Raw genomic sequence first — 15,563 nt, 5'->3', positions numbered from 1 at the left:
GAAGCATAGAAAGGGATAGCATTTCTCTCACTAATCAATTTTCCTCCTTAGATATCTCAAAATTTTACTTTGTTTCTTAGCAAGTGTGTAGGGGCATCAGTGTACCCTTCAGTGTTAGCGTTCTTAGGAATGACTGCTTTCCTTATGGAAAGAATTGAAAGTAATTATTTAGCAAAGCTTTATTTTAGAGAAGAGCATCAGTATGTTACATTCTTCTGTTGATGTGAAAAACAAATGTCATTGGCACAGAATAAAAAATGCATGAAACTGGAAAATAAGAAATCAATTTTGGAAAGAAAAAACTGTATAGCTTAGCTGTTTATTCTTTCTCATCTGTAATGTAGATACTTGATGAAATGTTGTTTTTCTGTGTACAGATCCTCTACAGACAAAGAAAGTAAGAAAGGTGCCCCCTGGTTTGCCTTCTTCTGTAAGTACTACATTTTTTTACTTATAGTAAACAAATTGGGCTCAAATTGTGCTCTCTTTACCTGACATACATACAAAGTACTTAACTTTAGCATTAGGAATTCTATCTGCTGGACATGAACAGCTAGGCTAGATAATTGGGAGTGGTTCTGAAGGACTGAATACACATTTGATGTGGAATTTTTAGATTTCATAGCGGTGATTTGTAGCTTGCTCATATGCTCCTACCCACTTGTCCCTGTCATTTGAATTCCTCTCTTGGGAAGAGAGCTGGGCCTGGAGCTGTCAAAGAAGATCTCCTGTACAGGTCTTTTGATGTTTAATTAGTCATTATGTTGCTGAACAGGAGGACAGACAGAGATTAATAGCTGAGAATCTTAGAAATTTACATTTGTAATAATCCCAGTGGAGCTGAAGACATTAAGATTCGGAGGACATGTACAGCTCAGCTTGCCTCAGTAGGACTGAGGTTATTAATATGCATAAATCACCGAGTCAGATGTTCATTGTGAAGCCCTGGTGGATTTTAAAGCCTTCATTAAGCCTTTCCTAACTTCAGCCTAGCATCAGGAAAGCTTTCAAGCAACTAGTTTGTTGATCCCTCTTTGCTTGAAAATTTATCCTTTGAGAATAAAGGGCTTTGATGAAAAAGGTTGGAAGGGTTTTGGTGGAAAAATCATTAATGGCTGTGATAATCTAATGCTATAGGGGTGTTTTGTGGTATTAAATATGCTTTATTCTTAAAAGGAAGAAAATTGTTTATAAATGAATCTGCATTTAAAAATCCACGTGAAGTGAAAAATCCCCAGTGAAGTGAAGGACAGAATGATTTTTTCCCCTGCTCAGAACAAACAGGAGGGGAGGGTGACGCTCCGCTGCCTTGCGGGGTACATCTCTTTGTTGTGTAAATGGATGTTGGGCTTTTATTTGGCAGTACTTAACACATGGGCGCAGGTGCACTTGGATGAGTCATAACTCAAAGACGGATAGGCTGAATGGAACATACTGCACCGGCAACAGTAATATAGTGGGAACAAAATGGGTCTGATCTTTTTATTTTGTATTGAGTCTGAAGTATGGATGGTGTCTTCTAGTCCTTGCATCTTCCCTGTTCTCTCCTCCCTCTCTTTCCCTTCTCCCTCCCCCTGCTCACGGTGATATATACAGAAACCAGGATCTGAAATCCCGTTTTAACTGTACTTCCAGATGGAGCTGAGATAGTATAGATAGCCTGGGGCAGCTGTGCTCTGAACCTGCAGCCTACCTGGAAGCCAGGATTGCAGCTGCAGGCACTCTTAAAAGCTTTTGCTTGCATAAGCACTTGGGCCCCACTAGAGGCTGAATAGCTGCTTGATAAACAAAATGAACACAATGCCTCAAATCATTATTCCCGAGGCCAGGAATATTCTTCTTCTTGCTTTCCTACACCCCTCCCCCCCCTCCTTTTTTTTTCTTGTTGTTGGGGGTTTTTTTTTTGTTTGTTTGTTTCCTTCAGCAGCAGCTAAAAATAGTTTGGCAATTTACATTTTAACAGTTGTGTGTTATGTAGGGTGGCTTTACAGTCTAGCAGATGATTTCTGCTAGATTAACAAAAATATATTTAAAATGTCAGAGAAGCTAAAACACATAGCAGTGCAATTTTCATGTAATTTATTACTGTAATTCTAGGTGAGTAATAAAGCTTACATTACATGTTTAGTATTTAGTACTATCAGCCAGGTAAAGAGATCATTTTAGTGAATGAAAAATTTCTCTTATTTCTCTTACTAGGCTTTAATTTTAAGAAGCAGTATTTTTCAAATGGTTTTCACTTAATTCCTCTTCTGTGAGAATAGTGGAGACAAAAAAATGCTGATAAATTTTATTTGTATTAACATTGTACCAATCTGCACAATAAAGTGCAGTTACTGTGAATAATCAATTATTGCAATGCTGCAGTTTTTAAGTACTGTTTATCTGTATAGCAATGCTTTCAGTGCTGAGTAGAGCCTTGAAGTAAAATGACGTTTGAAAAAGAAGTGACATGAGATGATAATGTATTTGGAAGATGACACAAACTAAATTTCACTGAGCATCATAGGAAATTTAAATTGAGTACATAATTATGTAAGTGTTGTCTTTATTTTAAATATACCTTGGTAAGAAGTCAGAATGTATTGTGGGAAAGATGAAGATTGATTTAGCAAATAGGTAGTGCAGGGAACTTTAATTATAATAGGGGAAGCCAAAAGAAAGATGATACTTAGTGTTGTTATACAAATGTTTATTTTTTAATTTTTCAGTTTCTAAAAGATTGTTTTCTCCAATCTTTTTGTGTTAGTATAGGGCTACCATGTCAACGGATACTCAACAGTAATTTCATTTCCTAGATAACTGTAATTTAGTAACAATCTTTTAAGAAATAATGATTTTCTTTAAAAAAATCTTCCTTCAGCTTGTTTCTTTCTCTCTTGGATTTGTATGGTATTTTCTGAAATTACTTGCTTTGAGGTTTATATTTCTTCATGTGTTCTTATCAGGGCCTGAAGTAAAAATAGTTAGAGAAAAGTGCTAATGAATTGCTTAGTTACTTTCTGGAATGCAAGTCAATCTGAACTTGTCCTTTTACTGTAAAAATGAAATGCACCAGGCAAATGCATTTTTAAGTTTTCCTGTTGTAATATGCTAAGTGGTGAGTCATTGCCCAAACATTTTGAATGTTGACATGCAAGCATTTATGTTAAACTACAACGATTAAATTTAAAGCCTTATGGGGAGGATAGCAACTATAAAATCAGTGGTTTATTTTTTCTCACTGTTGGCTCAAGCCAGGCTTGAGTGAACAGAAAGATTGTGATGTGCTGTTTATATTGGGGGGGGAATACTGTTCAGTGAGTGACATTGTCTTCAGAGATTCAAAACTGTTGTTTTTCTGAGAATTTTTCTGATTGTAGGAGTTACCTTAACTAATGTTAACACCATGTGACTTGAAAACAGTTGTAACTAATTGGCAGGGCTGAGTTAGGAAGAGCTGTTCAGTGCACAGAGGGAGAAGAAAGAAAAGTAAGGCTCACTTGGAAATGCACAGGGAGATTGCCATCTAATTATGGATGGGCTATGAGCAGAAACATAGTGTTTACACGTGTACTCAGAAAATATTTCAGATTAATATTTAAGATTAATCTCATGATCGCTACTGATTATGGTGTCATAATTCTAAGAAAAACAATGTGAATATCGTTCTTTTGCCATTTAATTAGTTCTCACATCAGAGAAATAAGATGAGATATATCATGTCTGTTGATTTTTGTTACAGAAAATCAGCTGTGACACACAGGCACAAATATCTGATTGTTTTCTATGTAGTGCCATTTCTAATAACTATTTTGAGTATTTTAGACTTTCCACAGTACCTGAAACTATCAGTTAATATTAAACTTTAGACTGCCACTTATTTAATAAGAGATTGTCAAATTAATATTTTGTAATACCAAGACCTCTTTCTAAATTCAAACTCATTATTTCAGCTGGGATAGATTTCAACACATTTAAGACAATTTATAGCTTGATTATAGGGCTTCCTCGTATGTTGCCCTTTATAGTATGTGTAGAGTCTGTGGGTGCCAATTTATTGCAAGAATTCTTCATGAAGCAAAGCTAGAGAAAACTTGTTTTGTACACATAGAACTACCCCCCAAACATTTAAGGCACTTCTCTTTTTGGTATCATGCTAGTCTTTTAAGACTGAGCTTGAGAAATATATTTCAAGATCTGTCTCATAAAGATACCAATGGTACCAGAAGAAAAATAATAGATCTTACTCCCTTCTGTGCTCCCTCCTTCCTTCATCCCTCCCGAATGGTAAAAGGAGATTATTTGAAATGGTGGAGTGGAAAGGATCCAGTCCTCTGAATGTTTATCTGAAACCCAGTTTTGAGGCTTTAATGTTTAGATTATATTAAAATTAATATAACATTCACCACGCTGAGTGGACTTTCTTTAGAGAATTATCCTCAACGTTAGCAAGTTCAATGTGTATTGAAGTAGCCTGGTATAAAGCAATATCCTTGGAATACTTTTATGAAGTCTGTGGCTCTGGATTAAAATTTTGGAGCATCCTGGGTAGATACTTCATGGGATATTTAACTGACTGTGAGGTTATGTTTAACTGACTTTCTAGTGCAACTTTTTTTTTTGTAAGTAAAATTTTTTCCTACTGGCCAGAAATGGTGTCAAAATGTAAAAAGCAGCGTTTAGTTTGTTCAGAGCTGTTCTGAATTCTCTTGCACAGTCAAGGGATGCATTCAACTGTCACTTGTCTTTAGTATCTAACACTCTCAAAGACAGCAGTAATTCGCCTGACTCTTGCTTCTGATGCTCTGCTGTTTTAGAAGGTGATTTTAAATAGCAAAACTGAGCAAATAAATCCTTATGCATAATGCAACACAGAACTTGGAATTTCTTCCTTGCGACTTAGTCTTTCATCTTCCCTTCTGCTTTATACTTGTTCTTTTGTCACCTGATTCAAGGGATAAAGTTTTTGGGGACTTGCTCTATACTCCTTTTTGAAGCACGGCATTAATCTGTGAGCTTGAACAAAAAGCAAATATATAAAATATCCAAGCCCTAAATTATGTTACAAATGAAGTAAAAGTGTTTCTTTGAGATTTTTGTTTACTAAGAAATCTGAAAACAGCAGTAACCCCAGATTGTAACATCCCACCCGCTCTTTGCTATAAGAGAACATTTAGCTGTCATTAAACAGTTTAGCAGTCCATTGTAAAGTCCTGCTGTGAGAGTTCAGATCGAGATCTCGCTGAATTAAGGTGAAGGTACTTAAGTAACCCTCCCTTAATAGCAATTTTTTTTATTGCAATCAAATCATTTTTCCAAACTAACTATCCTATCATCTGACTGTGCTGAACTGTTGTGAGGTTGCTTAATTGAGAGATCTTCTCTCTGAAAATCCATATATACATATGAGGGCTATATAATGATGTCAAATTATTTCTCTGTGTTTGGATTTACTGGAGATACTTTATTTTTTAAGTTTTCACAACATATCAAAATGAGCATATTAGATGTTCTTGAATTGGAGTGTACATCTGCATAAAACAACCTTAAATGTGCACATAGTTCTAAAACGGTTATCTGAAAAAATAACATGACTGAATTGCAGCTCCTGTAATTTAGGGAGAGGTTTCATTGAATTGTTGCAACTTCTGCTTTACCTCAAAGATTAATGTGTCCATTACCATAAATTAGTGTGGTGTTTTAGAACAACAGATAAGGATAAAAGCTTTTTTGAAGACTATTTCTTAATTATCTTTTGCTTGATAATACTTGTGGTTTTGGTGGGAAGGCTTTTATAATCCCTGAAGTCAGCTGGGAAAGTAGTGAGCAACGTTGTGCTGCTGGACTTTTACCTGCTGTTGAACCGAGATGTTTCCTTTCAGTTGCTTGCTCAGCCCAAATGTTGGGCAGGTTGCTTTGCCTGTGACTGTGCCATTTGTCAGAAATGGGCAATACAAAAATGATTGTTTTTTCCAAAAAAATGGTACTGAAATTAAACCACTGTGTAATCTTTAAATGAAATTTCAGATGAAGATATTTCTTTACGCACTGAAGCAAAGAAATTGAATTAAATTACCTCTTGTTTTAGTGCCACAGTTTTTTGTAGTGTCAAGACTTCTGAAGAAAGCAAGTTGTACAGTCTTGGAGATTTAGTTACAGGATTTCATACCGTTTGCACTGATAGCTATGATTAGTTGTTAGTGTTTTTTCTTTCTGTAAGGAAGTAGCAGGCAGATTTCTAGCTGTGGATGACACAGGGATTGCTTGTTTGGCTTTTGATAGCTCACTCGGATTCATTTGCAGAACTATTTTTCCAAGCAGCAAGTTGGAGCACAGAAGAAAGGGAGATATGCAAAGAAATATATGCTGAGGCACAATTAGCTCTCTGCATTTTGACATGCAGTTTTCTAAAGCTGCTCTGACACTGAATTATTTAATAAATTCTTAAAGTGTGTGTGTGTATTGATGTATTAGGTTTTGACTATGGAGCCACCTACAGGGAGATGACACAAGTGCAGGTTTAGCTGCGTGGGTTTGGTGAGGGGAGAAAGTGAAAAATACACTGTACTTCAGTAATGAAATAAAAGTTAAATGATACTAAGGTTGGACCAGCAGAGGGACCCCTTAATCACTTTTTAATTTTTCAAATAAATTTTCTTGGCCATATTGAGTTGATGTGAAAAGATTTCTAGGTAGTCCTCTGCAAGTTTCAGTAATGCAGCCTTGCTAATTAATTTCGGGTTTTAAAATTTGTTTAAGGTCTATGCACATTTTTAGATTGGGTAGGTTTTTAGCACATTTTGGAATGATGATCATCAGGCTTCTGATGGGATCATTTATTGCCTCAGGATAATAAACATTTATTTACTTTTTAATGCAGCTATGGGTAGTTAAGACCTTCATATAGAGGCTTTCAAACCTTAAGTGCATAATATTTTCAGCAAAATAATACAACTTTCTGAATTAGAGCAATATCCTAGCAAAGTTGTATTTGAAAGATTTTTGAAACAAGTTTTAAAACCTCAAATAAATTGCTTTGTGTTTGATTCTGAAGAATGTGATATGTAACACTTTTTTGCTCATTCTTTCCATTCTAGTAAAATATTTACGTAAAAGCTTAAACACCTGAAATTCAATATTATTTGCAAAAGTACTGAAAGAGAAACTTCCTAGCTGTAGTTTCCAATTTAAAAAAAAACACCAACACTTCTTTTTTTTACCCATATCTGTCATAGGTAACTGGGGTTTTTTTGCACACACACCCCACCCCCCATCAACAACAACAAAAACAACCATCCACAAGCCTCCCGCCCCCCCTTGTAATATTGCTAAGTAGAAGTAATGGGTAGCAATTAATATAAATTTCATTAGTGTTTGTTGTCTGTTCTCTATCCCTTCAAACTGTTCCCTCTTCCCTGCTTATAATAACATCAATGTTAAATGTGAAGTTAAAGACAAATCTTTTGAACAAGAAAACCACCAAACTATTTTAGCTCTTGCGTAGATGAGTAAATTAATTTGCTTAAAACATTTACCTTTGGATATTGTGTGGGTTTTGCCTATCAAATTTAGTCCACTGGGTTATTTTAAATTGTCTTCCATACAGTTAGTCTGCTCTGTCTCTGCTGAACAGCATACTTAGTGGTTGGTTAACAACAGAAGGCTATACTTCCAGGATTTTAAAATAAATTAACATTTACTTAACTGATGAATTAAATAGAGGACAGTTTAATAAGCAATTTGTCTTCCCCTTAAAACAGCTGGGTTTGTTTCTTAAGGCTTGAAATCTTGCCTATTCTAACAGTTACTTTGTGTGATGTTCCATGCATCCTTTACCAATGATCCTAACTCTGGCCTTTCTATAGTTAATCATCGTAAATATTTGGTTTTAAAATAACTTATACTGGGAGTCCTAAGATGTCTAGAATTTTTTTTTTTCCGAATTGTTTCAGGAGAAGCAGCTCAAACGTACTATGTATATTTTAATTAGTGACAGGTTGTTCAGTTATAGGACTAATTTTGTATGAATTTGTCTTTTATCCTCTATTCCCCGTTCTTTGCCTTTATTTCAGTGGGGCATCAGTTGGGGTCTGTCTCTTCTGTTCAGGTTCCAGTTTTCTTAGAACTGGTAAGAACTTAATTGCTTGTGAAACTTCTGTTCTTCTGTCAAACGTGGTTGAAATTAATAGTAAGTGCCAACCTCGGACAGAGTGGGGAGGAACGGAGAGACTTCTAGGGCAATTGTCTTTGCCTTATTTCCAAAGATAGCAGGTTAACCTAGCCTCTAAGAAATTAAATGGAAATTAGTAAGAACAATAGAATTGGTATTGCTATCAAAAGCAGGTTTGGGCTCTTACCATGTTACCATTTTTTAAGCAGGATTGAAGCCAACTCTCTGCAAGGAAATTCATGATACTTGGGTTTACACATCACAGTTGCTTTTGTTGGTGAAACTTTCATTCCTAGTTGCACATAATTAATTGGAAAAGTTTTTGCTGTCTGTTGTGTTTGAATAGAGCCATTTAAAATAATAAAACTATGATAAAAAGCAATAACCTTTCTAAAGTATTTTGATATTTCAGTCTTGTGGAATATGTTTGACCAGATGATGGCTCTTGTCTGTTGAGACAGTTACATAATTATCTTTCATATGGTATAATTTTCAGTGATCTGGAGAAATTATGTTTATTTTTTATAAACTCAAGTGATGGGTTACATATGCTTATTGTGTATTTGCTTTGTGGCTCTGACAAGTTGGACAAAAATGTTACTTCACATAAAAGTTTGTTTTCAGGGAGGACATGTGGTTCATTCACAAAACTGTTAAAACAGTCTTTGCAAATATTCTCGTACAGGTAGCTTGGTTTATTATTAGGTCAGTATTTTGCTCAGCATCAGCTTTCATAATCTCTTTACATACTTTAGAAATAGGCAGTTTATTGTTTTGACACACAGTACAGGGTCATGAGTGGAAACAATTCGGGCTACAAAGTGCATGTCAGTTCAGTGCTCCTCTGCTGACGGCATGTCTGTCTGAAATCAAGTTTAAAAAATTGGCCCTGTCTCCAGCTGACTTGTTTTGTCAGGCTGAGTCATAAGATTAACCCTTGACTTGTCACCAAGGAAAAATGGAGTAAACAACTGTACCCAGTACAGTATCGCTGATCCAGCTATGATTCATTTCACTGTAACATGATTCTCTTAAGAAAACAAATTTCAGAACAGCTGTTGCTTGGCTTAAATGGGGATTATAAAAATTGCAATCACAAAACAAAAACTTACTTGGGACTTCACGAGCTTTTGGAATACTTATCTGATAGTAGTAGTTCCTGCAAATACAGAGTTCTTGGTAACTTCAAATTCTTCCTTTTTAGGTTTATTTTTCATCTATTCTGGTGACAGTAAACTTCTGTGGGTCAAAATTTGATATGCTTGATGGAATTATGGTTTGATCCTGTAAGGTGAATCGATGTAGCAAATGTCCTGTGAGAAACAACGTTTTTGTACAGTAAATGTAGAGCAGATACAGTGATAAATTTCAAGCATTGTGCAGTACGATTTTATTCCCATCAATGTAACTGAGGGTAGGACAACTAATTCCCATTTTGGTAAAATGAGATTGTTATCCTTTTGATTTGTGGGGAAGTAACTCAGGAGCAAATTCATTTATTGTCTCATTATGGAGGTACCAGTCTTCAACCTAGTTTGTCTACAGAGAGCATTTGCAGTGGTGGTATTCAGTTTTATTGATCATACTGTTGCTGTTGTCTTACCCATGTGATGGTGAACAATGTCAATGATTTCCTTGTACTGATAAATGTTGTGTTCGTAAATATTAACAGTTAATATTACCTATATATTATTCATTACAATTGCTCTGTACAAGTATAGGGCAGTTGTAATGCGGAGAAGACCCCCTCCCAATGCTGCATAGTAAAGTTACTTTTTTCTGCAGTAAGTATGTTTTAACATTTTACCAATTGCTTGTAATACGGGTGGATAATGCTTATTATTTGAGAGGGGGCTTGATCATGCTCTTCATCTCAAATGCAACTATTTTGAAAATTGAGCACGTGTGCATGGAGGCGCAGTAGCAATTACAACTATGTTGATGATAGTCTTTACTTCAAAGAACTGACTTCAGTTACCCTAGAAGTATTTTCAATGATTTAAAAGTTTGTGTGCTTGAATTATTTTGGGAAAAAAAGGGTTCTCTTACTTCTTCAACTCTTGCAAGCTGAAAGCGCTTTTTCCAGTGTTTGGGGGGGGGGGTGGTGGTTCTAAGTTGTACATTAGTCTGAATTAGTGATTTTAATCTAGTGTGCTATGAGAAGTAGCACATGCAAAGATCTGAAGATCTTTTAGCATGTCTCATCTGTAGAGTCTGGAACATTAGTGAGAAGCTTTAAGGAATGGCATTGTTAGCTGCAAATCAAAGCTTCTTGGGGACTCTCTGGGGACTGAAATGGGTCTTTGTGGTCCCTAGGGGAAGAAGGAAGCTGCAAGTCACTCTGCGGGCCTGGCGATTTAATAGTCTGAAGTATAGCGATGTTCTTTCTTGCAGCTGCTGCTGCTATGCCTTCTGTATTGGAGGAGAGTTCAGTTCAGATACTGTTGGCTTTACTGCATAGTTAAATAGTTCTGCATGTGTAGACTGACTTGCAGTAAAGATGCAAGTGTTCTTCAGCTGATGTCAACTTCAGGATGTATTTGCCATCATACTCTGAGCACAGTAGTCTCCCAGTTGATTGGAAGAGTTCACTGAGAAAGCATTTGAAGCTGGAGGTGTGAATATTTTTTGTCAGTGTGTGTATATTTTGTATATTTACAGACACTGCAGTAGTTATGTCCTGAGATAATGGACAATATACAGAAGACCCATGAAGATTTTTATCTGACCATAGTATTCTACTGTATTCAATTTGTCACTCTTGCAGATCTTTTTAATTCAGAAGATTTCACTGACACGCAAGGTGCTCGGCAGAATGAACCAAATATCTGCAAGTCGCTTTCTTTCCCTGTAAATTGCTGATTTGAACTTTGCCTATTTTTTTCCTTATCCTGAATTATTTTCCTGCTTTTGTCAGGAGGGAGGCAGGGAGAATTCGCAGCATTGGCAGTCGACACAGAGGTGGAGAAATGTGGTTTTGCTTTAACCTTTTTTTCCCTGGATTGAAATGCATATCTGACTTAATCAGGAGCTCAGTTAATAACCAACTGCATTCATATATCGAAAATAAAAAAATGTACACCTCATTAAGAGTTAATGTTAGTTAATGCCACTGTTCAGTGGCAAAGCAAAAAGACTTAGCAGGCATAGATAATGTCCAAATATTGAGGGAATTTTTGTGCTGGAAGTTGCAGTCTGTTTGCTGTCTTGTGTAATTCACATTCTTGTGATGTGCTAAAGTTGTCAGGGTCGTGTCGTGTTCCGTGTCCCCCCCCTTCTCTTTTCTTCCCTGTCTTATCTGGGCACAGAACTGCTTTTTTCATACAAAAATGTATTCTACAACGTAAAGGAGGTCTGGGCTTACGTTTCCAAAGAACCATCGTACTTTGTGTACTGTGTCTTCAAAATGGGTTTTGGATGCCTCCATAGAACGAAAACATTTACGTGACTTTTTAATGATTATTTTTAAGCCAGGTGTCTTGTGCATGTGTCGTCTTTGCGTTAGGGTCCGATCACGGCCTAGGCTCGCCTGTGGAGAGGGCCGTCCGTGTCCCACCATCTCACGCCCCGCAGCCCAGGGGTTCCGCTGCCTGGGCGCTCTGGTGTTCCCATGGGACTCGCTCCCTGTGGCTCCCATGGCCTGGGCAGGCGTTCGCCAAAGTTGGAAGCAACTTTAGGCAGAGCCAGATGGCCGTGTGGCTGGAGCCGCACCAAGCGGCGTCTCCGCTGCCACAAGCGTTCTAATTAAATTAAAACAAAAAGCAGGAGATTGAGGCGCTCGGGACGTATCCATTTGCTGATGCCTCGCAGCTCGCCATTTACTCTCGGTGGCCGCGGACCCCGGGCGCGTGCGGGCGGGTGCGCGTGCCCCCTCCCTCCCTTTTTTGCCGCTTGGCGAGGTCCGGGCCGCGGCGGGCAGAGGCGGAGGAGCGGAGGGCCGGCGGGGGCCCCGCGCCCGGCCCTACCCCCGCGCCCGGCCGGAGATGGTTCAGTCCTGCTTTGCATAAGTCGCCTTTGAGGCGCTCCATGTGCGCGGGCGGCGCGGAGAAGCGGGCGGGCGGGCGGGCGGCCGGGTGGATGTCGTGGAGAGAGGCGGTGCACTTCAGCCCGGCCCGCCGCCAGCCTCGCCATGTACTGCGCGTACCCCGTCCCCGGGGTGGGCAGCAACTCCCTCATGTACTACTACAACGGCAAGACGGTAAGGGCGGCCGCCTTTGTTTGGGAGCTGCTGTGGGCGCCGGGCAGCCGTGCTGGGCTGCCGGCCGCTCCTCGGGCAAAATACAAGTTCACCGCGCGGGGGTCACCCCGCGAGTCCGGCGCTGAGCCGCGCGCGGGCCCTCTGAGGGCGGGGGGTGCTTTCCAGGAGGCAACCTGTTCCCCTGCCGGAGCGAAGGGGCTGGGGCGGGGGGGGAGGTGAGTGGTCTTTAAAAGAAACTATACCGGGCTTCGTGGGCCGCCTTGTGTAGCGGGGGGAGGGTGGGGGAGGGGGGAGGGGGGGAGTGTGACAGTCTCCTTAGTTCTGTACAGGAACACAAAGTCCGGCTCCGCGGGAGCGCCGGAGGGCGGCAGCCCGCAGCCAGGCGGCGCTCGGGGCCGGGGCCGGGGTCGCGCTGCCCGCGCCGCTCCCGCCCTGCCCGCTCCGGACCCCGGTCCCTGGTCCCGCTCCCGCCGGCTGCGGCTGAGGTGCCGGCAGCGCGGCGCGCGCTGCAGACCGCTGCCGAGTTCGGGTTCCTGCGTGCTTGGCGGCTTTTCTTCGGGGTTTGGAGGGTTTCTTGGGTTGTTTGTTTTTTGTTTTGGTGGGGGGGCTGTTGGGTTTTTTTGTGGGTTTTGGTTTTTTTTTGGTTTTTGGTGGTTTTTGTTGTTGTTTTGGTTTTTTTTAATCTCTCGTCTTGCAAATGACTGCAGAGCAGCTTTCCTGAGTGCCCTTCGGTAATCGCTGCTCCGGCTTGACCGATCACCGGGTCCCGAGCCCTGGCCGTGGCATCGGTAACGCGCCGCGCTGCCGGGCGCGGTGCAGGATGAGCAGCGTAGCATCCGCTAGCCGGCTGTTAACGTTGCCTTGCCCAGAGCCGGTCGTTTCACTTGTAGGATTTCGAAATGATCAAAATATTGCTACAACCACTGGAGGAAAGGGGGGAAAAAAAGGCAGATTCTGAAAAAAATTAAATCTTCTCTCTATATTTTAACTTATTGGAAATCGAAGGGGAGATTTCTGTTTCATGGTTGACACTTAAAATTTTTAAATGTATGTGACAACAGTTCTGATTTTTGTGTGTAAAAAATTAGCACACAATGGTAAATTTAACTTTTTTCCAGTCTGTGTTGTATGTGGTTTAGCCTTTTTTCTGTTACAAAGACAACATTAAATAGGAAAAAAAGAGATGCTGATACAGATCTTTTTTGTGGTGTGTTTGTGGTTTGTTTTTTTTTTACTTCTGTTCCTCCTATCGTGGGCCTATGTGAGCTTTGCCTTCATTAGTAAACTTTTTGCCAAGATTTTTATTCAATGATAATTAAACAATGGATTTTTATACTTATTAAAGACACCGTGTATGAGCTTCTTGAATAATAGAAAAGATACTGGAGGAGAGGTTAGGGGAATGAGTAAAATTGCTTGTCTCTATTTCATTTCCTTTGGTATAAATGCCAGCTGTCTTTCAAATATGAAATAATTTTTTCTTTCATGTCTGCTCCTAGGCTAAAACAATCTGTTTGAAGTTTTATGTGAAGATATATATATAAGACTTAAGTAAAATTAACGATACAATACCCCTGAAGCAAAGGGAATATAACTTGCATGGAGTTTTGATTTTATTCTTTCTAGAGCACAGATCACTCTGTTACAACATTTCTCTTTGTTCTTGTAGCAGGAAAAAAAGGCTTTGATCTTATTAAGTATTTCCAGGCATATAGTAGATGGAAGTGCTGGTACTGTAGGAGAGCATGGCTTGAAAATTGATAGCATGTGCCTGTTATGGGTCAGAGGTGACCTTTATGAGCTTGAAGAGTTAGTAAATAGATGACAAATCATATGATGATCTTATATCATGTTGCCCAAGGTTTTGGGGTTTTTTGTTTGTTTTGTTTTGTGGGTTTTTTTTAACATCTCACTAGCTTTTAGCACTTTTTCTCTCCTAGGAATTCTGCAAGTTGAACTAAATTACTAATTTAAATATACACAAGGAAGATACGTGAAACGGGGCGTGGGTGGGTGGGTTTTTTCTTACAGTTTTTGAAGCACACATCTAGGTGTGTATGCCAAATCTTCATATGAATGTTTCCATACCATGAGAACAGTACATACTCTAATTTTGATGTCTTATGTGGTGTTTGATCAGTTAGTAGTTGATAGTATGCACCTTATTGAGTTTGATATTTTTATTTAGATTATTGCATTAGATTTTGGATACAGACATTCTTTGATACTTGGTGATGTATATAAAATCTGATTTTATTTACACACAGAGCAGTGGGAAATGACATGGAAAATGTGTGGTTTAAACTTTTCATTAACTATGTTTTGTTCTTTTCAACTTATTAAATTTGTAAGCCAGAAGAAAGCTTAATATTAAGCTAAAAAAAAAAAAAAGTATATGAGGGCCCCAATAGATGGTCATATGTGCCCTGGCACATAAATAACAAGTTTTAAAATTAAGTCGGGGGTTTTACTATTAGAATAGGTTAAGTTTTTGTAATTTCTGTATGTCTTGGGAGGGACACATGAAAATGAAAAGTAGTGTTTTAATACAAATCCCTTGCTAAGGAGTAAGATTTTAGTAATAGGTGTTATATAAAAAAATACATTTCAAGAATGCTCACCAAATTAAAAAGAAAAAAGGATCTTAATCTGTTTTATAAATAAAATACAGCACTTGCACTTTACTGAGCTAGAAGATTTAGCCTGTGGTGGTTTGGTTTTTGTTGTTGTTGTTGTTTGGTGGTTTGTTTTTGGTCCTTCACCTGTTGATTTATAGAAAATATTCTCAGTTTATGGAAGGCTTACAAAATTCTAATATAGAGCTTTTGGGGAAAAAATTAATTAAAACGTTTATCTATCTTTAAAGTTCTTTAAAGTTTTACCTTTTCTTCTCTTTCATTCAAGAGCTATGCTACAGACCCAAAAAAATCAAAACACCTAACCCCCACTGAAAAAAAAAAAAAAACCTGGAAAGATATTTAGGTAGAAATAATAGGACAAATTTAAATTATACTTTTTAAACATTTTTATTTTATTCTTCTTTTTTAATTAATAAATAATTAAGCAAACTTCTTCATTCACCAGAGCCTTTTCGTTTAAATTTTATAAAATGCAATGGCAGCAAAATAATATTTAAGTAATAGAAGTTTTATAGCTTCTTTGTGCATAAAGAGTAAAATATAGACTTGAAAGATTTCCACTTTTTTCAGTTAA

At 38.4% G+C, this 15,563-nt stretch overlaps 1 protein-coding gene across 14 annotated transcripts in view; it reads left to right on the top strand.

The window, feature by feature from the left end:
- Positions 1-15,563, top strand: part of TCF12 (transcription factor 12) — a 175,686-nt gene that overhangs the window by 121,767 nt on the left and 38,356 nt on the right. For 11 of the 14 annotated variants that reach the window (XM_049813453.1, XM_049813457.1, XM_049813456.1 and 8 more), the window contains one exon: positions 378-430. In XM_049813453.1, the coding sequence (XP_049669410.1) occupies positions 378-430 (53 nt within the window). Of the gene's footprint in view, positions 1-377; positions 431-12,217; positions 12,351-15,563 lie in introns of those variants that run through there. The other 3 variants (XM_049813462.1, XM_049813460.1, XM_049813461.1) reach the window with 2 other exon arrangements.

Source organism: Accipiter gentilis, chromosome 10 (genome assembly GCF_929443795.1).
Source record: "Accipiter gentilis chromosome 10, bAccGen1.1, whole genome shotgun sequence".
Taxonomy (NCBI): domain Eukaryota; kingdom Metazoa; phylum Chordata; class Aves; order Accipitriformes; family Accipitridae; genus Astur; species Astur gentilis.
The sequence above is the reverse complement of the archived record's forward strand: the minus strand, read 5'-3'. Positions and strand labels throughout refer to the sequence as shown.